Consider the following 27020-nt stretch of genomic DNA (forward strand, 5'->3'; position numbering starts at 1 on the left):
TTTCATAAGGTATTCTCTACAGTCACAAAATTTTTACAGTAATTCTTACGCTCTTTCTTCACTATGCTCCTACACACGGAGATAAGAGTGGTTTTCATTCTTACATTTTTAAATGTGAAAAATTGACATATGGTACCAGTTCATAACCATGCAAAGTAAGTGCACGCACACACACACATCACCACCCTCATTCAGACCTTTGGGAGATACCATGTCTTTGTTCTTGAGCTGGGCAACAGCTTCCTAAAAATCACCTTTCTTCCCGAAAGCTACATTTCACACTGCTCTTTGATCAGGCAAAAAAGTCTCCCTTGGACTTTCACCAACACGGTATGGTGCTTACAAGATTCAGGCCCTGAAACTGGAGAGACCTCTGAGGGAATCCCTCTTCCACTACTTTCGTGACCTTTAGCCAGTAATTTAACCCATCTGACCTCGGTTTTCTTATCTGTAAAGTGGCACATAAACAGTACCTCTCCCTCATCGAATTGTGAAGGCTACAAAATTAACTGCATTCTGAGGACTTAGCACCAAGTAACTGCAAACATCCTCCAAGACGTTCTAGGCTCTGTCTCAGTTCCTTCATGTCATTGGTGGATATGGTTTCTGCATTTGTGTCTCCTAGAAATATTACTATGTCTTAAAATATGAACGCTACAGGGTGAATATTGTCACAAAGGAGGTACCTGATGGTAGTAATGTATCTGGAGAGCCACTGGCAGATGCTTCAGCGTTTTCATTATTCTCTCCAAATTCCTTCTTATATATTGACAGCATATATGAGATCCTATAATCCAGTCTGACACTCAGGATAAACTACAAAAGAGCATTAAAAACATAATTTTATTAGCATCATGTTTAAAACGACAGTTCATTACACCAAGAACAACGTAACTATTAACATTTCACACGAACTAATTACAAATCTCAGCTCTTAACACTCCAGTTGCATACATGCTCATCAGCCATAAAGCTAACAAGAGTGATGCATTTCCATTAGCCAATGTCAGTAAAATCCCAAAGCAGTTTTTTAGGAAAAAGAAAATGATTCCCCCGTGATTACTCTGAATATTCCAGACCAAGGTATCCAACGAGTCTGGATGAAGAGGTAATGATGACTATTTCACTGAGCATTTTGCGGAGGTAACATTGGCTCTAGGAGGAGACTGCTGGTGCTATGATTTTCATTCACGCACAGAGAGGCTAAACTTCCAGGTACTATAGTGTGGATTCTGGCTCTACCACAATCAGTTTGGGATCTAGGCTACAAAAGGACAGCTGAGGAAGCAGCATCCAAATATACCATGGATTAGCTTCATTGGTGCTTGCTTTCCCTTGGATTGTGTTGTTGACCTTGCCTCCTTAACTAACACGTTGAGAGACACTAAGGGAATAAGACAATAAGGTTCCTGCCTGTGCTGGGTACTATGAAGAATGCAAACACTTGAAACCCCTACTCTCAAGAAGCCTATGCCTGAATTGGGAAAACAAAATATAGCATGGTTAACATAATTAGAAAATTATCGAGGGGCGCCTGGACGGCTCAGTGGGTTAAGCATCCAACTTCGGCTCAGGTCATGATTTCACAGTTCGTGAGTTCAAGCTCTGTGTCGGGCTCTATGCTGACAGCTCAGAGCCTGGAGCCTGCTTCAGATTCTATGTCTCCTTCTCTGCCCCTCCCCTGCTCATGCTCTGTCTCTCTCTGTCTCTCAAAAATAAATGAAAACGTTAAAAAAGTGTCAAGAACTAAATCAGGCTGCACAGACTTCAGTGGAGATCAGAGAAAGAAAAAGTATGTGCTACAGATTCTGAGTGGAGAAGGGAAACAATAAAGAAGTGGTTTAATACGAGGTTCCCTTCCGTTCCAGCTTGCCTGAAATAAGCCTAGTTTAAGCTTTTGTTGCAGTAAAATTACTATTAGTGCCCCCTACACTCTCAAAAGAGCCTCGTTTGGACAGTAACCAATAACGGACATGTATGATACCATCTGACCTGATCTCCTACCATTTCTGTGACTCCTGTATCACACCCCTCCCTCCCTGGTCCTTCCCCCCTCCCTTCTTGCATTCTCCCTCTCACACTGCTCTGTTCCAATAGCACTGGATATTTCTTTCTTGCCTTCTCACATTTGTTCAGTGTCCACTTTACCTTGAAAATTCTCTTCCACCCAGAACAACTAGCCTTTGAGATACCCTCCAAGATCCAGTTTAAATCCCTTTTCTAAAGAAGCTTTCCCTGGTTCCCCAATCCAAACCAACTGTTCTCTTTTTTGCTCACCCAACCCATTATTTACACCTATTTGTCTCTTGGCTACCTAATACATCTATTATTTATTCTCTGTCTCTCTGTCTCTATCTCTCTCTCTCCTCTGCTAGCCGTCTATGCTCCTTATGGGCAACAAACATGCTTCATGTCAATAAACATTTGCTAAGCCAGGTACTAAGAAAGGTACCTGAGGGTACAAAAAAGTTGCCAAGGATATAAGACCTGCCTTTGAAGAGCATATAACATAGAAGGGTAACAAACACCAAAGAGTCTCTTTTACGAGCATGTGGTGAGTGCTACAATACATACAGGTTGAATGGATTCTAGTTAAGGGGATTTCAAAACAGGGGACAGATTGTGGGAAAACAGGCTGAGAGGGGGCCATTGGATTTGGTAGCCTTGAGCAGAAGGGTGGGGACAGAAACTGATTGCAGGTGCTTGAAAGGAAGGGTTTAAAAAAAAAAACTACGTAAAGAATAAATTAATAAGACACTAATTGGTGAAATACTTATTACATTTTCATTGAAGATTAGTGCTCACAGACTTGTATTTTATTTTTTTAAATGTTTCTTTATTTTGAAAGAGAGAGAAAGGGAGTGAGCAGGAGAGGAGCAGAGAGAGTGTGAGACAGAGAATCCCAAACAGGCTCTGCAGTGTAAACACGGAGCCCGACGCAGTGCTCGAAATCACGAACCATGAGATAGTGACCTGAGCCAAAACTAAGAGTTGGACGCTTAACCCACTGAGCCATCCCAGCACCCCTAGATTTTTATTTATAAATAGAACCAAAATAAAAACTTTCATCTTCCAATATATTTAATTGTGAAACATAAATGGAAGGTAGGAAAGGGACAAAGGGAAGATTAAAAACAAATGCAGAGAAAGATAGTTGAGAGAGGGCCAAAGATAGAGAGAATAAGAGAGAGAAATAAAAAGAGAGATACATAAAATATGGGGGAAAAGAAAGGAAGACCCCGTGAGGAGGAAGAGCTGGCAGGAAGCAGGAGACTTGCGTAAGGAATGTAGCTACAAAGAAATTCTTGAAGAGGTGTTCTAAGAAAGAAACGTATTCAAGAGCAGCACATAGGAACGCAGACAGAGTGAAGCAGACCCAGACACAGAACACAAAAATCAGAGTGAGGAAAGAGTTTCAACAAGAAATACATTAAAAGCCCGAAAGAGGCAGCAAAGAAAGGTCAGCCCTAATCTGTCCCACCGCAGTAGTATCTCCATCTCATCATTTTTGAGCTGTTAGAGAATGTTTTTCAAACGCTGATCTTTCAACTGGGGCTAAAATGAGGTCACATATTTTACAGGTTGTCCAGTGAGTAGGATGATGTTAAGCTATGGGCCCATTAGATCCGCAGGTCAGGTGATCACTACCTTTCTCAGTTTAAGAAGAGGAGAACTAAGTGATTTTTCAGGGTCATGAACACAGGGTTGGGAGGCCTGCCAATATTTCTCAGGATTCAGCCTTTGGAATTCCTGGAGGAAATGTGAAACCCTTTATGATTATAAATCTAATTACTTTAAATAAAAATGTACAGACCCTTCCAGGACTACTAACCCACTTCTGGTAGTTCAGTCTACATTAAATTATGATGAAAGACCTAGTAAATTGTATCCAGAATCTTAATAGACCCTTGAAAACTCCAGGCTCCATTCTCCAAATCTGGAATAAATGCTATAATTAAAGTATCATAAAACTACTTTCCAAACTTGAAAAAATATATAAGAATTCACAGCTACAGTAATAGGGAATTTATTCACTAAACCAGGGGGAATAAAATAATAATTTATCTCCTTTAAATTCACAGAGCTAGGTATTAGACTATGTTAATTTTAAATATATATATTATTCCTAGCCTCAAAAGCACAAAGATAGTCACTTATATAAAATACAAAAACCAATTATTAACATTTTGCTAATAATAAATAAAATTTTATTTCAGTTTCTTGCTACAGTGATAAACCTGGATACCCAGAATTACATATCCAATTCAATTAAAAATAGAAATAGAGTTAGAATTCAATCTCAAGTTTGCCTGCTCTGAAATCCTTAAATGAAGGTAAAATGAAATCAGGGTCAATACTAAATGAGAAAATGCATATGAAAGAGGTTTTGTCAACCTCAAAGCACTCCACAATCGTTAGATATCACCATTAATACATTTAATGGAAATGAACAAATGTAATTAATATGTTAAATAGTGTCATTAACTTAAAAGAAATAAATTAGATCAATAGCATTTCAGAATATTTCCACAGTGATGTGGAACAAAGTCTGTAAGAAAGTTAAACCAAGAAGCTCAATTAGGTGTTTGTCACTTTGCTTCCATTATGCAGCATACCTGTAAAATCTCAATAATCTTCAGTTTGGTGTCCATCACGGTCACGTCCTCAGGCTCTACAGGGCTTCCTTGCTTGCTGGGGTGGATGCTGGGCTGAACGTCAGGCACACTCATGGGGAAGATAGAGCCTCTACTGAGTACCATTTGGGTCATCATCTCTCCCACCCCATGGATGGTTCTCATGACATTGTTTCCTAGCAAAAGAAAAGCCCTTTAGTCAATACACACAACACCTGGGGAAACAGATATAATATCCAGTTGGTCAAAACCAGACTGGAAACATGACAGGAAAAGTAATGACATAAGAAAGAATAGCATCAACACTGTTCTGGCTCTTTCCTTACAGACATAGGGAAGGTCCTGACAGACGCATTTCAAACTGACAGATTTTAAAAATGAAAGTTTACTTTTCTCAGAAAATACTTTCAAATGAGGTACCAAGGATGAGTTGTGGTAGCTCTGATAACATCCAAGGCAGGTCCTTCTGGGACACAGTAAGTCCTCTCAACTGTCACACCAATAAGCTCTAACTTTTATAATAATGTGAAAGAACCCTACGATAAATGAGTTACATGAAAACATGTAAGTGGTGACTAGCATCCTAATCCTACCCTCAAACCAAGGACTTCATAGCTTTGCTTTCATAATGCTTGTGAGGAGGATTGTTATAACCTCATTTTAAGAAAAAGACAGTTTCATCTGGGGAAGAAGCATGTATTTGACGATACACTTCCCATTCCTTCATCCCATTTGAATAAAAAAATCATTATTCAAAATCCACAAAAAGCAATTATGTTTGAGGTAATCACAAAAACAATTTAGTGACAAACATGATCATTTTTGGGACATCTGGGTGGCTCAGTCAGTTAAGTGTCTGACTTTGGCTCAGGTCATGATCTCACAGTCTGTGGGTTCAAGCCCCGTGTCGGGCTCTGTGCTGACAGCTCAGAGTCTGGAGCCTGCTTCCGATTCTGTGTCTCCCTCTCTCTGCCCCTCCCACTGCTCACACTCTGTCTCTCTCTCTCTCTCTCAAAAATAAATAAGCATTAAAATTTTCTTTTAAATTATCATTTTCAAAAAGGCATCACCCTCTTTCTCCATCTTCTGTGTTTGACTTCTCATTCATTTGTCCTCCAGTAAAATTGCATATACACTCATTCCTTCACTGAGCATGAGCAGCTGTACCAAAGCAACCTCCTGACACTGCTCCAATTTATTTTCTCCAGCCTCACTGCTGTTTCTCACTTCTCAGTTTCTACAACAGGCAGGAAGGATTCAAAAGAACAATTGTCTACTTTTCTTTCAAAACAGTGGTCTTTACTTCCTGTATGTTCATGGAACTTTGCCTCAGGCAAAGGCCTAAGAATCTAGCAAATAATTTTCCTTTCCCTAAGAGTCTCAGGGTATATACCACGGAATAAATAAATACACACACACACACACACACACACACACACACACACACACGTACACCAGGAGAAAGGGAAATGGAAATAAGATGGGATGAGATAAAACTCTCAGCTCTAATTGAAGAGTATAATCTGTTGGAATATCTACATGATTGGAAGGCAAACCAATAAAGAAAAGGAAAATATTTAAAGGATGACCCCCAAAAACTCTTGATGATCTTGTGCAGACCAACCTGCAATTATCATCAAGCCACTAGTAATCACTGTGAAAAGTGAAATCCCTTTTAAAACTTATTATCTTATCCATATATGAAAAAAATACATATAGTAAAGGGTAGTGCTCAAATAGTACACTTGTGAGGTGGCAAATAAGTAACAATTTTTTTTTCTTGAGTGGCATTTTCCAGGCAGAAGTTAAGTTTGGTTTTCATTCTGAGAGTCTATAACCTTTTCTTTGACTGCTGTTTGCATAAACCAAAAAGCAGGCAGGCAATAAGAAAAAATATATGTGAAAGGTAACTTCCAGGTTTGGACGAGATTGAGACCACGGATTTGAAAGAGGCCTATTTTCTACCAGAACAACTTCGAGGAGAAGATTGCTGCATTGTCTGCGGTTCTCAAGCAATCAGAACAGTTGACTTCTTCCAACCCCCGCCCCCCATGTTTGCCACGTGGACTGCAGGGTTGCACATCTGATTGTTGGTAATGGTTTCAGGTGACCACCATTTAACCAGTACATTTACCTGAATCTTGATTCGAATATGTATATGTGTTAGCCTCCAAGAGATGCTTTCTTACCACTAACACAGAACAGCCTCCTTTGTTATTCCTACCCCCTGATTCACACAGAAATCCTTGGCACCCACAGTCTCTGCATCTTATTTAGATTTGCATGGAAAATAATCATTTAATCCAAACGATTATTACACAGAAAGTTAGCCCAGACAATTCTTTTTCCCCAAATATAGATCCTGTCACCAAGAAATTAAAATCTAGAGACCAGAACCATAATAATACATAACACATGTTGTCAGTGACATGGACGGGTTCATTCCGGTTCCACCATATCCTTAGATGCCTGTGGCACGTGGTCACCACAAAACTCTCCTGACATCTCCATGTATGGCCAACTGAGAGGTCTCAAATTAAAAGATGCTATATTTTCTGGAGTTGCTTGGTGGTGATGAGAAGTGCTTAAATTGTGAACTATCACAGCTTGGAAAACTATAGTCAAATGCCACATAAATCACAGATGTGCAAGGCTCCCAAGTATCCATTCTTCCACAGACAAATTTCTGATTCTAGACTATTGAGATAAGTCACAGGCCATCAGTTTTCAATGCTGCCAAAGAAGAAATGTTACCATTTCTCTTCTCAACTATAATTAGTTAATACTACTAAGAAGTTTTCAGTGGAAAAGCTACTTTATTATCATATAAACCCTGTGGACAAACTAACCCCTAAAAGTCCAGCTTTTCTATGTCTTTCATTTTAACCCAGCAGCCAGAATTTGGATTTATGTATAAAGGGTGTTGAGATGGTTTGAAAAAATGGGTTTCATGTTTGTTAAGCAAAAAGAAGAAAGAAGGAGTTGCTTAGAAGTAAAAGCAGATGAGGATGCCTGGGTGGTGCAGTGTCAGACTCTTGATTTAGGTTCAGGTCATGATGTCATGGTCATGAGATCGAGCCCTGTGTGGGGCTCTGCACTGACATCATGGAACTTGCTTGGGATTCTGTCTCTCCATCTCTCTCTGCCCCTAAACTGTGTGTGCTCTCTCTCGAAATAAATACATAAACATGAGAAAGAAAGAAAGAGAGAAAGAAAGAAAGAAAGAAAGAAAGAAAGAAAGAAAGAAAGAGAAAGAAAGAGAGAAAGAAAGAAAGAGAGAAAGAAAGAAAGAAAGAAAGAAAGAAAGAAAGAAAGAAAGAAAAAGAAGGAAGGAAGGAAGGAAGGAAGGAAGGAAGGAAGGAAGGAAGGCAGGCAAGCAGATGGATTTTTCAGGTTCTTTTACTTTATGATTGTACGGATAGTTTTACTAATCCTAATTCCCTCAAGAGAAAAACTTGAAAGTAAGACAGGTATGCTAAATGCATAATGCGAATGGTGACTGGGGGTGGACTGAGAACACACTGTTTGTTTCTTTGTTTTTCTGATTGTTCTAATGAGTCAAGTTTCCATTACCAATTCCAGAGAAATAAAACGCAATATGAAATCTACATAACACTAAAGCTGTGCTGACCATGATTTAATTTTACCTATTCAGAAGTCATGTTACTGCTGGTGAGCACTACTGAGCTCAACAATCATTGAGAGTTATGTGATATTCTAGAAAGTATAACTTGGTTGAAATTAACTTTATACCTATTGGTATTTTATTTAAAATCACCTTTATTTATTATCTTTTTCTATTAGAAATACTATTCTCTTTTAGATACATAAGACTAGAAACAGTAATTTGAATTTGTTTAGATTTCAAAAAGGCATTTCTGGGATCTTCTCAGCATTTATAAGAGATAAATGAAATATTTGATTAGAAGAGTCTGGGAATAATTTTCACGGCAATTTAATTGCTCTGTGACTACTAAAGTCAGCTCAGCATTTTATAATAAAAGCCAAAAATATGGATAACCCAAAAAACCATTCTTACTTCCCTGAAACATACTTTCATAGTTGAATTTGAAAAAATGCATCTGCTGTTATCATAATTCATTTGAAACAGAATGATATTAAACCATAAAGACATGACTCAGGAAATCTTCCCTCCCTGCTCAGCAGCCTCTTATAAACCTCTACTTGCTGCTAGACGCCCACACTTTAGAATTGGAGCAGTTTTCTATTTTGAACATTCTCTGGAGCAGTGCTTCCTCCCAGTGGTTGAGGGTTTGGTTATAAAAGGACTTTTACACATGCAAAAAAAAAAAAAAAAAACCCAAAAAGATTAACATAAGATGAAAGCCTTAATTAAGCTAGGGATACAAGCAGAATAATGGGTACCATGATATCAAAGTTAGATCATGGTATTGTAGAGAGCTAGATATCCAGTCTCTGTCAGGTTTTTAGGCTTTGTGCTGGACCTGGTGGGAATTTACTGTTCCTGCGCTTAGAGTTCCCTTAACCAGATGCTCACTTAACTTGCTTTCTCACATCCTCAGATAGACTTCTTCTGGCCACTCTCTCTCTGAAAAAGGACTGCCATCATTCTGAACCCACGTACCTGCTTTACATTTCAGTCATGGGGCATTATCACCATCTCACATCATATTTTATATTTGTTTATGTGTTTATTGTATACTCCCCTCAGAAAAACATAAGCTCCATGAAAACAAAGATTCTGCCTAGTTTACTGCTCTATCTCCAACTCCTGGAATAGTACCTGACACACAGCAGTCATTCAATCACTGTTTGCTAGATTAATGCACTAATAAAAGAAAAAAAGATTTGATAAATGAGTTATTAAAAATGAGATTGACATTTTTACTTTAAAATTGGATCTTATTACATTAGAAATAGCCCATCTTTCATTAAGGTAAGTTTTTGCTTGCTTTCCTTTATACTTTCCTAAATTTTCTAAATTTTTTCAAAAAGTACGTATAATTTCATGTTACTTAAAAACTTTTCCATTAAATAGAAAGGAAGTAATAAAATAGATATCAGTGAGATAAGGGAAATAATAAAATCTGCCCTTATCAAGGGCAAATAACATCCCATGTATTTTGTTGGGCCAAATATATCCTAGTAGAGTGGGGGCTTGGGGGACCCATCCCACTTTACTCAAGCAGAAAGTGGTTAAGCTTCTGATAGAGGTCAACCAGTAACAACATGCAGCTTTTCCCCCAATACCATGATGCTTTGCTAATAGCCCATCACCTTACAAGTTTCCAAACATTTTATACTAGAACTCAGAAAACCTACCAAATGCAGAAAGCAAAGATTCTTCTTTTAATATTGTTGGTTTTTTTTTAAGTAGGCTCAATGCCCAACATGGGGCTTGAACGCACCACCCTGAGATTAAGAGTTACATGCTCTACTGACTGAGCCAGCCAGGCACCCCCAGAAAGCAAAGATTCTAATTAAAACTGTGTGCTAAATATGTGGAATTACTATCAATCATATAATAAACTTGGTCACATTATCCTCAAGTGAATTTATCCAATGAGTTTTTATTGTACATGATGGGCCACACACTACTCGTAGCATTTTATTTTTATTGCACAATTTAATCTTAAGGATAGCTCCTGTTCAGAACGTAGTTATTGTTTTTATAAATTTCTTTTAATATTTTTTTGAGAGAGAGAGAAAGAGAGAAAGAGAGAGAGAGAGAGCACAAGTGGGGGAAGGGCAGAGAGAGAGGGAGACACAGAATCCCAAGCAGGCTCTGGGCCTGGGTGCAGCACCTGGGTGGCTCGGTCTGTTGAGAGTCTGTCAGATCATGATCTCATGGTTTGTGAGTTCGAGCCCTGTGTTGGGCTCTGTGCTGCTGACAGCTTAGTGTGATCTTTCTCAAATTATTTCACCATCCTATGTACACGATCTTAATCCTAACAAAATATGTTCCAAGTCGTGTAAGAATAAGATTATATAACACGTGCAAAAAAGTCGTGAAGAATAAAAAGTATCACATAATTGTAAGATATTAGCTCATAATGAAAAGTGGACATTTGTGCACTTTTGTTATATCTCTGAAAAACAGCCATTCTACTTTGCGTCATGTTCTATTATCGTGGCCACCATTCTATTAATGAATGTGTGGTTCCATCACATAATCATAGCTCATAATTTCTTACACTATGGCATGATTGTCACACCTTGGAAAGGAGAAGTCCTTCAGAGAAGTGGTATGTAAAGAATACTCAGTGAACAAAATAGACAATATGACACCTAATTTTCTCCATGCTAAATAAACACTCACTGAATATAGCATGTTGATAACCCATTTACAGATTTCCAAAACCTTAGAATTAGAGCAAAGCAAAACCTATTGAAAATATGTTCCCAAAATATAGTAATGTTATTATCCATCTTTTTTTGAATATCAAGTCGACTGCTCAAAAGAAAATTATTTCCCATCCCACCCACACCCTAAAGAAGTGTTATTCAAAGGATGAATTTAAAAGGCAATTCATACAAAACAGTGGTTGAGTTCTACATCCTACTTTGGATTTCATCACTGTCAAATACTGACAAAGCCATTTTGATATTCCAAACCTCAAGATTTTAATTTGCAAAACTGACTTTAATTGTTAATAATTGGTAATCCAAGCAATAATTGAATTTACACACTGTTTTACAAGCGAGATACAATTTAAAGACAATGAAATGCACAGATCTTAAATGAAAGGTTTCCGCAGTTCTGCTGAAGAAGAGCATACACCTATCTAATCCACATGTCATTCAGATACCAAACATTCCCATTTACCCCCAGAAGCTCCTTTGTGCCTTTCTCTGGTTCATCTCCTCTACATTCCCCCACCACCATCAAGAGCAACCACTCTTCTGATTCATCACACCATAGATACATACATTTAATAATAGGTATGATTATAGTTAAATGATTGTAACCAAACAGTACGAGTAAATTAATCATTGTTAAAGTACAGAAGGGTCTCTAGTTCCTTGCCACTCTACTGTTGCCTCGACCAGGTAAGTATTTTTGTTGGTGATTGCTGAAGTCAGAGATAGCACGTTTCTTAAATGTAAAGGTAGCATGAAACAAGAAAGGATAGCTAATATAGTGAATGATTCCATCAAATCCCCAAACTACATCAACAGGTTGAAAACATATGCTAAAATCAAAATATAAAATGCCCTGTACATAGATGTAAATAAAGCCAACTGAAGCATATGATGAAAAAAAATGTGATGTGTCAGAGCACAAATTTGAACTTGAGTTGTGTTCAAGTTCCATGGGAATCTATTCTGTGTCACTATTACCCAAAATACCCATTTCACCTAGACTGCATTACAAAAGTAAAGTGTTCAGAATGAATGAGAAAATAACTGTCCTTGCCTCTACGCTGGTCAGGCCAGTGACCAGTGATAATTGAATCATAAGAGAAATAGTTAAAGAAACTGCAGGTGATGACACAGAGAGGAGGAGATGCTCAGGAAACACCCTGGCCACTTTCAAACGCAGAGAGAACTGACATGTGGAAGCCATGTTCAATTTCAATGTGGCTCCAGGTAACAAAGAAGGACTGCTTATTGGAAGTTAGAGGGAGGTATATTCAGGATAATCTAACATACGAGAACTAATAACTGGAGTTCTTGGAAAGAAGAAAGACTTGCCTTCTGCAGCAACAAAATCTTGGTCACTCAGGTGGTCACGGAGATCCTAGATGACCACTTGTAATAGGTGTTATATGAAGATTTGAAGTTCATATATTGTTTAGATGATTTCAACAGTCCTTTTATATGCAAACATTCTATAAATTTATGTTTGGGTGCCAATAATGCACTTTATTGTAGATCCCTGGTGGACTCTCTTCAGCAGATATTGAGAGAACTGGGGAAGCCAGTGTATTAACACTGAGGCATCAGACTCTGAGGCTCAAACTATATTTATAATTAGAGGAAATGGTTGGAGTAGAGAAGAGGTGTGGACAACGTAGTCCTCTTTAGTCATTCTTGTTATTTGTGAGGGCATCCCTCGGTATTGATTCTGTCCTATTAACTCAATATGGTAATGTTAGTAGTCATCCTGGGTGCCAGGAGTCATTCATATCACTCCTAGGTAACTCCAGAGACCTTCAGAGTCACTTTTTAGCTGACACCTTTAGGAAATCAAAACCCTGAAAACCTACAGATCATGCCTTTGTTTCTGACAAATCCCACAGAAACACAGACAAACACAGAATGTGAGTCTTCTGCCTCTACTAAGTCAATTAATTATGAAGTTTAACAAAAATAATTTTATGTATTATAACTTTATGTGACTAACATCTGATTGAGAACCAAAAGGAAGTTACACAGGTACTTCGTGACTTGCTGTACTATGTAAATTATACATGCATCATACCCATTAAGTCCTTCTGAAATTTATTAACTTATACAGTTAGCAAGTGAATATTTCAATCATATTACTCTATTAAGATGGTGCATCAGAGGGCACTGAAAAAGCATAACATTAATCATTAAAGCTGCTAAAATAAAATCTCAGGAAGTATTTTAACATGAACTGGCATTTGTCATGTTCTCTCTCATTCACCGGAAGTTTGAAAAGCCAAACTAGAAGTTCATAAGTAATAAAAGAAAACAATCATATATTTGGAATGTCATGGTCTAACACATATTTTTGACATTCAAATACTTACATATTTATATAAAACATGTAATTTGCATGCATTCATCAAATGCGTTTCACTCAATAGATATTTTTGAAAGCCTAGTATGTATATAATAGTATATTATACACGGTATGAATAAGCTTAGAGAACCAGAAATAGAATCTGTTTTCACAGTTTTTCTCTCCACCTTGCTTCTCTCAGTCAATAAATCTGAATTATGATAATTTTAGAATAATCCAAGTAGTAAATCTAAGAGTCATGAGCCTTTTATAAGTCTACTAGGAAAAGAAGACTTAAAAAAATAATTACAGAAATGAACAAAAGAAAGACACAAATATATATTTGGAATATTGGGATCTCTAAGAACCTTTGTCCTCCAAATGCATGCATATTTTATATAAGGCATGGCACTTGCATACATCCATCCTAATGATAAGTGAGTTATGAAAGTATATATGAGATGTAGAAATGTGTCTAGGAGAATAAAAGTGTTTAGAATTACTGGGGAAACAGCAAGAGACAGAGCTAGAGATGTCTGGTGCAGATTGTGAAGACCTTTGGGCACCAACTTAAGGAACTGAGTTACTCTCCAGAGATGATGAGAGCTAGTAAAAAAGATAGTATATGTGATTTAGAAGGATCCTCATACTGGATTGGGGGAGGGGGGGAAGAAGGCCCAAAAATGGAGTCAGGGAGATCAGTCAGAATTTATTGCAAGAAGTGAAGAGGAACATCGAGCTTCAAGAGAAATTTAAGTGGTAAAACTTTTAAGACTTGTGATTAAAACTTTGTTTCAGAGACAAGCCAACCATTCATGACGGGATGATTATCGATTTTAAAAAGTTTTCTTGATGTGACCTGTAAAATCCCTTCAAGTGAAATCGAAACTCTTTAGTAAACACCTACTGTTTAGTACTAAACTTTCTTGGGAAACTTGGAAAAAGTGGAAAACAAAGTCCCTGCAGATGAAGAAGTCATCTAAATAGAAAGTTGTGTAATAATAACAGAAAGAACATCAACTGTAGGGCTGTAGGGTATTTTTAAGGAAGTGAAGAAAAGAAACCTGAATTCAAAATTTGGCTCAGTAAGCTACAAGCTGTATGATCTTAGGCAAAGTATTTACCCTTCTATAATCTTATTTCCTGGACAAAATAGTGATCATGATACCTAACTGCTGGAGGCCAATATGGATTAAAAGTAAAAGTATGCAAAAGATCTAGAGGTGTGCTAAATGTTGAATATAAATAATAAGTATCCCTTTATAGTAATCTTTTGCCAACGTGTGGCCTGACATATGGTAGAAACTCAGTATACAGTAGACATATCACATAGTTATTCTCTACCTATTTTTAAACATGCATTTGATTTTTAAAAGGAACATGATCTCACATAGATCATCTATTTGAAACTTTCTCGACATATATAAAGAGGATTAAGCCCAGAAGGGGAAAAAGTCCTTTTAGGCTTTATTGATAACTAAGAGAAAACTGGTCAGTTACAGGCACTTTTTCTAAAACTTATAAAAGCTTAAAGCCAAGGGGGGCAGGTACAGGGAGTATAAGACATTGTACATTATGCCAGAAAGAACTCAGAGGTGTAGTCAGCATAGTGCAAAGCCATGGGAGAACCAGCCTCAGAATCAGAATGTCACAGAAATCCTCCTTCATATCTGAAGAAGATGATTCCAGAAAAGACTTGCTTCCCAGAACAGGTTTCTGATGCTTGTGATTCTGGGGCATTTGGAAGTAGGCAGCTTCTAGAAATTTTTTTTTTCATATCGAGACCTTTGTTGTACATTTAAATGCTTTAATGTTTTTACTTTTCTCCCTAATCTCTATTTCCTAGAAGATCATAATCATTTTTACTTTTCTTCCTAATCTGTATTTCCTATGAGATCTTAATCTTGACCTACAAATTTTCCAATCATGGTACTTTTCTGGGAGATACCTATGGTGGACTCTGTGATGGTCTTGCCCAGATGCCCTTTCAGGGATGAAGGACAGTATACTGCCTCAGCTACTTGGAGGACAGCCCTCAAATGTCAGCCCTCTATGGGGACTGACTAGTCTGAAGAGTGCCACCTCAAGCAAGGCCACACACCCATTCCAGGGCAGCCCATGCAGGCATAAAGGCTCAGCCCCCACCCTCATTCCAATAGGAGACAATTCTGGAATGACGTCCCAACAGCAGACCTCTCCCCTCATTCCAGAGCTTCCCACTAGGTCTGCATCACAACCTAATTTCTCCCTTTGCCCAGTCCTACTTCTTCCCATTCCATTGCACTGGTGTTGATCCTATGATTAAGCTAGTAAACCTTCATGCTAATATCCGGTTCAGGGCCTGCTTCCTGGGTAACATAACCAGCAATGAGTAACTCCAGAGGTTCAGGGACACTGGCATCATTGCTGTTGCCGTTGTTCTTATTTAAAAATTAGTGGAAGAATCTCAAGGCATTATGATAACATGCTCATCGGACACGGTACGCACGCACACAAAGGGACAAGAGAAAACCTAGAACCGTGAATAGGACTGCACTAGAAATACAGAATTTCTAGAAATTTCCTTTACTAGAAATACATGGTTCACACGGAAAGAAGTAGGCAGAAGAGAACAGCATAAAGGAAGTAGGGAGGTATGAGGAACAAGATACACACTGGAGATAAGACAGACGTATGTGAAGTAAAGGGACGTCACTGAAAGCAGAGTTGAAGGAAGACAGGTCAAAGAAGAAGGCCATCCAAAGGAGAATACGGAGAGGCAGAATGGTATCGGGAAAACATAAGTTCAGAAATCGCTGCAAGAGATTTTCAGATGACAAATGGAAACTGTGGTACCTTCCCCCTACAGGTAAACCTTGCTAACACTTCTGAGTACTCTGAACTCCCCTGCAAACAAATCCTTAATAGAGACCTGGAAAGAACTCAATCAGATGAGAAATTAAAAGAAGATGAAGGAACACGTGAATGAGTCTTTACAATGAAAGCTGCCCTGTACCTCAGGTACTTCCTCTTCAGTTACGGTCTTTGTACTAAACCTCATTTCTGTTCATCCTCACTCCCAGCTCCCCATATATACGTCCTCAGCCTCACCCGCACCCAGGGAAATCCTTTCTTGCTTGCTTCCTTGCTTTTTTTGTGATCCACTCAAAATCTGAAGTGAACAAAGGTTTCTGGTTTCAAGGCATTCTAGCTGCTGTCTTCACAAAGAGGAATCACAGCTATTAACCAGGAGATATGCTTCATGGATATTGGCTCACAGGAGCGTTTTTGCAACACACTTTAAAAAGACACCATTCAGTGAGTGAATGAGAGTTACACACTAATCTTCAAAGAATCACAGTTTTGAACTGAAAGAGACCGTAAAGATCACAGTTAGACTAATCTAATTTCATAAAGGAAGAAACTATTTTCTGGCAGATATTCTGCCGGCAAATATTCTCTTCCTTTCCCACCCATATCACAATATTAAAAAATGTTTCTGCTCCACCTCCCATCTCAGTTTCCTTTCTTTTTAACAGCAACATGCTGCCAGAAAAAGCATTTCAAGGTGGATCGTGTACAGTCCCTGCCAAGACAAAGCAAAAGTTAAACTGAAGTAAAAGGCTGGTTCTTTGCCGCTAGGCGGAGAGTTAGTTTGCTCTTACTCTCTTCCCCAAATCTCCTGAGGCAAAGTGGTGCCCCCAGACAGACATATATGCCAAGTGCCTCTTCCAGCCCGTCGTCTTATCTCTTCCCTACCCTGGGTTGGGCCCACAGGGCTGTAACTCACCCAGTGCAGCTCCAACCCTTTTAGGGCAGAAAGGTAATTTCAGGGCATTGTGGTTATCTGTTTCTTATTCTCTGAAACCAAAGGCACTTTAGCTCCGAGCCTGAAGCCTCAAAAGAAAGGAAATCCTAAGAGCAAATGGAATTCTCCATTTGACTTTTTTAGTGATTTCCCATTTTTAACATTATAACACATATGCCAAAAAAAGAGATTATCTGGTTACTGATTAGGGACTGGCCCACATTTTGGGGCTTGACCATGGAAACTCCCAAGAATTTGAAGTTGTAAAAAAGCAAAATGACAGAAGATTAAAAGAAACTGTTCAGCTCTGGTTTGGTCTTTTGATACTTTTCTGATATACTGCCTTTTCAAACTGTGGTGAGTTCAAGGACGGGGAGACAACTGTGAAAAGAAATGATGGTGGTGGCCTAGATGCCCTAACTAGGCCTGCATCGTATTCCATGGATAAGGCTTTCTTGCTCCCTGTTGGAGATTGAAATTTGAACCCCAGTTCCATTCAAACAACAAACAGACACATGGAAGGATACTGGCCAGATCACTAAATAAGGAGTTAGACCCAAACCATCCCCAGACTGTATCACATTCTGTACCCTGTTCAGTGGAGATGAGACTTACCCTCACCGCTCAGAGCTAACATGTAATGTTCGTTAGAAGAATGTGAGTCATATTCACATGTCTTCCCAAATTTAATGACTCTCTAGGAGAACAAAATACACCCACCCTGCCACAAAAAGTGATCTTGATTAACAGTAGTATCAATCCTTGGATTGTACATCCTACCGTAAGCATAAAGAGAAAAAAAGTATAATTTTTAAATAGAATGTAGTTTAAATAAATAAATAATAAATAAATAAATAAATAAATAAATAAATAAGTAAAATGTACTTTCAAAAGTATATTGAAAATATCTGACTTATCAGCCAGCATATGCATTTGCTTTTAACTTGTATACGTGACAAAAAACAGCACTGCTTGACATAATCCTTCCACCCAAAAGATCAATTACACTGAATGATGCCTGTGCACTTTAAATCACTGAGAGCAAATGATAGGTATTAGGCAAAGCAAATTGACTCAACAACATAGCCTGCTGGGAGCAAATACATTTGTTTGAAAACTATTTGTTTTCTTAAGTGAGTGCATAGCCAATGAAGAGTATTGGATTGATGGCTCTGAAGGTTAGGATCTTCTATTTCATGACAGCACAGGCCAGGGCAGTGCTGGCTCCCAGCGCCTCCATGTGGGGACACCTGCATAATTTTCTGAGCAGGCCACCTCTAGGGCACACAAATGAAAACTGTGAAATGAAAACAGGGCACACTGTGTTGTTGAGCAGTCACGGCCTGGGAGCTACATTCAGACCCCCAACCAACTCCAGCGTGACGACAACTCACAGGGGCACAGAGGTGGGCTGTTACCCAGGACCCCAAAGAGGAAAACTTCTGTGATTGCCACTTGTCTAGCCAGCCATCCCCATCACCTCAAACACTAATTACCGACATCTAAACCTACAGGATTAAAAAAAAAAAAAAAAAAAGAATACTGCACACTGTGCATGCACACCCTCCTTAAGTCAGGTGCCCCTGAGGCCGGCAAGAAATGGAACTCCAGGAACTGAAAGCCCTTTCCTTCTGGACACACCTCTTCCTCCGCTCCCCTGGGTCTGACCTGCCAAACTGCTACCAAACACATTTCCCTGAATGTCCAACCCCAACTGTGCTGGAGCAGAATTAGTAAGTTGTAAGTAGATCAGAAGGATAAAAAAAAAAGACCCGGTTCTATTGCACAAAATTTTCCAGACATGGTATGAGAAAAGAAAACTATTATCACATACTTAAAGGAACTGCTTCATCTAGCAACAATGCTTATAAAATTACTTCCTGTTTTTAAAAAATCTTGCTTTGCAAATGACTTCCAATTGAATAAGGTTTCACTAAAATAGGAAAATATAATCCATATCATTTAACTATAAAAGCCAAGATGATGATATACTGAGTATTGTAATGTGGCCACAATGCTATGGCTCCCATGAGTTGTCCTTTAAACTAACAGTTATTTTTTTTCCCCCAGGTACTTTCTGTAGTCTGGGATTTCCTCTCTGGCATCAACCTCTGTCTCATCCTATACCACAGGAATTTTTCCCAGGCCTGAAAATCCTGTCTCCACATTTGGAGATTCCAGAAATGTGTTCTCTCTTGCTTTTTTTATTAAGAATTTATAGAGTCTAACAGAACTTTTGTTAGGAATTTATAGTCTAATACAACTCAGCTATAATAACACACTTCCTAGTAGAGATGCCAGATAATACTTTAAGTTTGAAGTGTCATCTTAAATACAATAAATCATTTTCCTACTTGGCTAATTATTTCAGTCATTAACTTGTTGTTTTGAAACACTTCCAAAATATGGGAAGAACTGCAAAAATAATACAAAGATCTCCTATAATATCTTCTGACCAGTTTTATGAGAGTCACAAACTCAGCCATATTTGCATCCTTTCCCACCCTCTCTCTCTCTTTACATAGATCTTACATATCTTTCCTACACCCTTTAAGAGTTAGTTCCACATACCATGACCTTTTTATTCTCATTTCTTGACCTTTTATTTGGTAAAAATAAGTACATCCTCTTACATAACCACAGTACAATTATAAAATTCAGGAAATCTGATCCACTGCCACAACCTAATGTACAATTCAGATTCCAATTTCACCAATTGTGACAATAATATCTTCTGTAAATGATAGTTTCCCTGATCCAGAATCACATATTGTATCTAGTTGTCATTTCTCTTTAATCACCTGTTAATCTGGAACAGTTTCTTAGCCTTTCTTTATCTTTCATGACATGGACATTTTGAAAAGTCCAAGCCAGTTGTTTCATAAAATATCCCACAATTTGTATTCGTCTCATAATTCTTCGTGATTAGCTGGAGATTCTGAATTTTTGTCAGGGACACTTACTAGGTGATGCTACGTCCTTCTTAGTGCATCATATCTAGAGGCACATGACATTGCTTTGTCTCAATTTCCTTTCATTTTAAACTCTATATTTTGTTTACTTACCTTAAAAATATCCATATTTATAAGATCCCACACAAAGCGTTTACTTAAAAAAGTTTATGAACCGAAGGTTTAACCTCAGTAACAATTGTTTTAAAGTATTAGCTTTCTGAACTAATACATAATCAAGTGGTACAAACAATAGGAAAACTACTTTCTTATGCTTTAACTCTTAGCAATGCTGCTAACTTACTAGCACATCTTGGGCAAGTTAATTAATCTCCCTGAATATGCTTTTCTATGTTGGTACTTTAAAATAAAACTTTCTAAAAAGCTAATAATGCAAGTTAACATAAAATAAACATTGAACATTAGTAAAAGCAAAAATGATTCCTTGGGAAGTACTTCTAGAGGTTAGTGGAAGGAAGAAAGCACAGCATAACAATGTCTCTCAGAGGTATCATCTATAATTCAATCATAATTGTGATCAAATCATGCTTAACAACAAACTCTGTTTTCTCGCAGATTACATTAGGTACCCGATCATAGGAATGTATAAAAAAATAATTTACCCTGATTTGAAAGGTATCAAGAGAAGGCATCTTGAAACTATGGTCCTTAAATTCAAATTAATTTCAGTACACCAAAAACTAGGATAACAGAACTCTTGGGTATTTACTAGTAAGGGGATAAGCACATTCTTTCAGATCTCAAAAACCTAGCCAAAATCCACAAACTCCTTTCCACAAATTAGGAAAGTGTATTTCCCCAAATGAAGAGACATTATTCTACTTGACATACCAGTCTCAAAAGGAAGAAACCTCTGAGTCTTGGTTGATGCAGTATGTATACAGAGATATTTCCCATCAATACAAAATGAACTTTCTTAGAGAATTGTAATTGGCTCACAAAAACGATTGTTAATCTATTTTAATACTGAGTAAAATTGTCATGTTTCATATTTTAATAATGGAGTAAAATAATGTGTGTCATTAAGCAGAAATCACTACATGGAAGGTAATCCATGTAAAACCACTTAGCATATAGAGTACTCAATGAATATTAGTTACCTAGAAAATATATGTAGATGAGCCAACAAATAATTAAAATTATCTAGTGCTACTTTTTACTTGGCTTCCAAGATATCACATTCTCCTGGTATTCTTTATTCACTGGTCTCTCTGCCCCAGTCTCTTGCTGACACTTCCTCTATTTCATAGCTCAGTATTGGAGGGTCCCAGGAGTCAATGTTTAGATCTCATTTCCTCCCGATCAATAATCACTCTGTAACTGATCTTATTCAGTCTGATATTTTGAATGATTTCTGTGCATTAATTCTCCCATTTATATTTCCTACCCCGACATTACCCTAAAATTCCATTCATATACCCAGCTGTTGACACAACCTCTCTACTTGGATGCCCCACAGGCATTTCAAACCTAACATGCCCAAACAGACATCCTGATTTTCTCTCCAACCCCCTCATCCACCAGTCTTTCCCACCTCAATAACAGTACCACATTCACCCAAATATTAATTCAAACCTAGGAATAATCTCTGACTGTCTTTCTCTTTCCACATTCAAGTCCTATCAGTTAAGACTGTAAAATTCCCAATTCATCCACTTCTCCCCTTGCCTACCACTACTCTCCTAGTTCGTCACCATTACCCAATTCCCCGACAGCTTCTTACTATGGTCTTCCTACCACTATGTCCACATCAGTATTCTCTGTTCTCTACTCAGCAGCCAAAATTATCAGATAATATCAGTCCCTTCTCAAATCCCTCCAAAAATTGCCCAACAGACTCAACAAAATTCAGATTCACAGGTCTGCAAGGCTCAACAATCCAGGCTTCTCCAACTTTCTGTCCTACTATTCTCCTCCTTCTCATTTTACCTCAGCCAAAATGGCCTTCCTGCTGCTCCTCCCACATGTCAAGCATATTCTGCCTCAGGGCTGACCTCCATGACATACGTGGGCCTCTGCTCAAATGTCAGAGGTTGTTCAGTCGATTCTGCCATCCTCCCCACTTACTCCTCTCCATATTGGCCTACTTTATTTTTCTTTACAACATTATCTGATGTAACAGTATATAGTCATTTGTTTATTATCTGTTTCCCCCAATACAGAGGAGGGAGGGACTCTGCCTCTGTATTTATTAATTGTCCTCCTTGTGGCTAAGGACTTTATCTTCTTTATTTCCAGTGTGTAGAACAGTGTCTGGCATACAATAGTAACTCAATAAATTCCTGTTGAAAAAATTAACCAATGGTTCTCAGATTGCTGAAAGAATGATGAAGATATCCAGAGATGGGTGGAGTCCATGAGAAAATATGAGAATTAGAAACAATTTGAAAAAGTAAAAAATGCATCTTAGTGGTGTCTGGGTGGCTCAGCCAGTTAGGCATCTGACTCTTGATTTCAGCTCAGATCATGATCTCACAGTTCATGGGTTCTGGTCCCACACTGGGCTGTGTGCTGACAGTGCAGAGCCTGCTTGGGATTCTCTCTCTCTCTCTCTCTCTCTCTCTCTCAAAATAAATAAATAAACTTAAAAAAATGCCTCTTACAGGGTAGACCTGGATATGACAGTGAAAAGTGCAAACAAGATATTATCAAATTTTGAGAGGACAAAAACTACTTTTCTTTATGGTAATACTCTGAAAGCAGACTGTGAGCACTGGGACCAACAGTCAAGATCAATTTATAACATTTTAAGAATAGTTTAGTTCATAGTAAACTGAAGATTATAAAACCATCACACCAAGAAATATCTTTAACACAATATCTCAACTCCTATGTACCCTCTGGGACTGTTAAGAGAAGCCTCTCACTGATGAGATTCAGGAAACAGAAACAGGATAGTCTATCAGCATGTCCCTGCTCTTTGATATACCATTGCTATTCTTGGCTTTTCCTTTGCTTTCATTCAGATATTGTCCATAGACTTTTATTTTTATAAAATTTCAAGATTATATATAAAAGATGCAAGAACAGAATAGAATACTTATACACATTCTCATTTTTTCTCCGTTTGTTTTCATAGTGCCTCCACCCACACACCACGACTCTCTCTGAATATACACTATACATAATTTTATCATGCTATGTCTTAGAAATCACCATTCTGGACAATTTCACCATGTAGGACTTAGGTTATCTTTTATTTACAAAATGTTCTCTTGGATTGTAATTTTAAATACAAGTTCTGCTCCATGGTTTTATTTTTCTTCTTCAAAGGAGCTCCAATTATTCATATGATAGCTCTTCTTTGCCTTTCTTCCATTTCATCCACTTTCTCTCTGACTCTTTTTACTTGTTTCTCCATATCACTGACATTCTCATCATTGTTTTCCTGCCTTTCTTCAATGGTTCATATTACACTTTCATTCTAATCTACTCTTTTGATAATATAATTTAGTCTGTATTTCTAAAAAAAATAAAGTCTATATTTTATTCTATTTCTTTCCCAAATCCAATAAACTTTCATTTCATTTCTTCCTAGTTTTTTGGTCTATTTCTAACATTAGTTTTTGAATCTATGATTCAAGGTATTTTTCACATCCCAATGTCTGTTTTAAGATAATTATTTCACTTTAGAGTCTCGTGTTATAATTTTTTTTTCTTTTATGGTTGTTTTCCAGAGAAGAATTTCCATCAACTGATATGTTTTGATTTTTTATTCTATTTTGCTCTTACAACAGTTTCATATAGAGGAGGACCAACTTCATATCTGCATTTCTTGGACAAGGTTGACAATGTGAGCTGGTTCATGTAATCTTTAGTTCAAGATCACCCTCTCCTGTCAGAGTGGTGAAGTGCAATTTCTTTAAAGTTTGGCTCTTGGTGGGGGGGCAATGGAAAGGAATTATGCACATTTCCTTCAATTTTGTGGTTTTCTTTTATCTTGTGGTACTCAGGATTTTGCCACCTTGCTTATTTTTCCCTTCACCAACAAGATTCCAAAGGGTGCCTCTCCTTCATCCCTAGGGATAAACATTAACCCTCCTCTTCCTGAGAGGCATTGCATTTCCACAATTTCTACCTATGCACTGTTAAGTCCCTTCATCTTTACTCAGTGCTCTTATCCACCTAGATTCTCTGTCAGTATTTTCACACTTAGCATAGACTTTCTCTTTCTGAGGGTGATTTGCACACAATCCCTTCTTGTATCTTCAGCCCAGGTTTTCCAGAACCTTCTAACTGTCTACAAAGGCTTGCAGTGAGAACCTGGGAGAGAGCTCTACTGAAAACTGATGCTACTTTTCTACTTACACCTGAAGTTTGTATTGTCCTCTTTCTTCTTGTTCTGCTGAAGGTGAGGGATTTATGTGGTTTAATTTGCTTCTTATTGATCTCTACAGATTTTTGGAAGACGTAGAGATTCTTGAGATTTAGGTAGCAGCAATTAATTACTTCAGCTACCTGCAAGTTCCTCATTTAAAATCTTAACCAGATATTTCTTCCTTATGTCTGAAATTACATTTCTGGTTTCACTTTTTTAATCCTGTAGTGGACATTATAGTGGCCACACTATGCTCCAACCACGTCCCTTCTTCAGAGCTTAGGCACCTATTCCCCCAGTTGTTGAACATCATGGTGCTGACTTCCCACTATGCCTCTCACTAAGAGTGACCCCTGGCCGAAGGGAACTACCTTACCCAAGGGTACACTCCCCACTTCATGATAAAACCGTCAGTCAATGGCTGGCTAATGCAAAAACACAAAACTCAGCACCTTTGCCTTAATCTGTGACAACTACAAAGGGCCAGCCCTGCTCTAGGGCTTCCTATAGGATGAGCTGATTTGCAAGATGTACCTACAGGGTGGATCAGCTCCTCCATCTGCCCAGTCCTACCTTCCTCACTTCCTTGCAGGTGTATATCCTGTATGCACCCTTCAATATACTGCCTGCAAGCAATTCTCTATCTCTGTGTTTGCAAGGCATCCAACCTAAGATAATCACCATCAAAAGATTTTTTAATTGAGTTAGGAAACAGGCACTGTTGGAAGTACCTTGAATATATCGTAGACATTCACTAAATCTCACAAGGAAACTGTGAGGAAGATACTGTTGCTATCATCTTCATATCTCAGACAAGAAAAAAAATAAACTCTTAAGAGAAGTACCTTGCCTAAGTTAACAAATGGCAAAGGCAGGATTTGAATACAGCACTCTAACTCAAAAACCCATTCTCTATACTGCCTCCCACACTGGTTTTGCATTCAGTGCTTCTCTGGCACAACCATTACTGTTCCGATTTTTTGTACATTTCTATTCCCTGCTATGAAGCATAGCCAGCATATGACACATACCAAACTGATCACAAATATTAAGATGTTTTTGATTCTTTAATACATAATATTTTCAATAGTAAATTAGCCATAATATTAGTTGCCAAAGACAGAACTCATTGATCTATAAATTTTTCTTTCAAAGCTTTAATTTAAAAACAGAGAAGAATGTTTAGAAATCCAGCCTATTAGCACACAGTGCTATCCTAGGATCAATTTTCATGTGTACACATACACTAGCAGGTACATGTCAATAACCACTTCCCTGTAGATATGTTTTCACCTTACCTCCAAAAAGATTATAACTTTTCTTAAAAATTCTTACCTCCATCTTGAAATTTGCTCAATCTTTCAAAATACGACGACATGGGGACCTGTACAATATCTAGGATAGCCAGAAGTGTTCTTGTTAGCCTTAGCAATTCACTGAAGCTATAAAATCCAAAGTATATAAGATTCCGAGCCAAGTGGACCACCTTAATAAAGAAAGGGAGGGGGGTGGAAAAGAAACAAAAAACATTAGAAACTGAAATTAACATTGGTTTTTTTTATAGCATCTCAATTAGCGCAGGTGTTTCTAAACTTTCTAATTCTTTAACACCTAGGAATTGAAATGCCTACAAAAGCAACCACTGAACTCTGATTTATTCGAGCTTATGATTAAATCTAAATAGGGCCAGTTTGTCACCTCTATCAAAACCCAACATGACAAGATGAGGCACGTGGTCAACAGCCAATAAGGAAGCCAAAAAGAGAAGACTTTAGGTGTATCAAGGTGTTTAAAGAAACTTACACTGGAATGGTTTACTTAACTAAATATTAACTTATTTAAGTCAGTAGGATATCACTTAATAAATGGTTACATTAATGAGTTACTTTAATAAATGGATATTATCCATGAATTTGTCCAGAAATATATGTCCCTATGCTGCTTTGTGGCTTTCTGGATACTATAAGGCAATCTAGGTATGACAGTTTCCAGAGGGTCCCCAAGCTATGGTCTCCTTTCACATTGCACCAAGGATGGTCTGTGTGACCAACAGAATATGGCAGAAGTGATAGCACGCTACTTCCAAGATTAGGTTATAGAAGATTGCAACTTCCATCTTGGGCTCTCTCTCTCTCTCTCTCTCTCTCTCTCTAATGGCTTGCTCTGAGTGCCATGCCATAAGGACACAGGCAGCCTATGGAAAGGCCCACATGGCAAGAAGATGAAGTGTCTGGTAAATAGCCAGCAAGGAGGTAGGGCCACCAAGAAACACATAAGCAAGCTTAGCAGCAGATCACCAGCCCCAGATAGCTGCAACCCCCATCAACAGCTTGATTACACTTCCTAAGAGTCCCTGAGCCAGAACTACCCAATCATGCATTTCCAGATTCCTGACCCATAGAAACTGTGAGATAATAAATGCTTGTTCCTTTGGGCTAAGTTTGGGGGTAATCTGTTACACACCAGTAGATGCCTAATACACCAGGTTATCAAGTAATGGCATCTATTCTCTCGTTTTGTCACTATATTCCCCAAATGATATTAAAACCAAAGGTATTTCAATTCAGTTTAATGAGGCTAAAAATTTCATTTCCACGAGTCGAGGGCGGGGGGGGGGTGTATCAAAACAAATTAC

At 38.0% G+C, this 27020-nt stretch overlaps 1 protein-coding gene across 2 annotated transcripts in view; it reads right to left on the bottom strand.

Annotated features, from left to right (window-relative positions):
* Nucleotides 1-27020, bottom strand: part of ITPR2 (inositol 1,4,5-trisphosphate receptor type 2) — a 487005-nt gene that overhangs the window by 298484 nt on the left and 161501 nt on the right. For both annotated transcript variants that reach the window (XM_042991994.1, XM_042991993.1), the window contains exons 21-23: nt 25721-25871; nt 4617-4810; nt 687-816 (exon numbers count right to left, since the gene is read on the bottom strand). In XM_042991994.1, the coding sequence (XP_042847928.1) occupies nt 687-816; nt 4617-4810; nt 25721-25871 (475 nt within the window). The remainder of the gene's footprint in view (nt 1-686; nt 817-4616; nt 4811-25720; nt 25872-27020) is intronic.

The sequence above is a fragment of the Panthera tigris genome, chromosome B4 (assembly GCF_018350195.1).
Source record: "Panthera tigris isolate Pti1 chromosome B4, P.tigris_Pti1_mat1.1, whole genome shotgun sequence".
Taxonomy (NCBI): domain Eukaryota; kingdom Metazoa; phylum Chordata; class Mammalia; order Carnivora; family Felidae; genus Panthera; species Panthera tigris.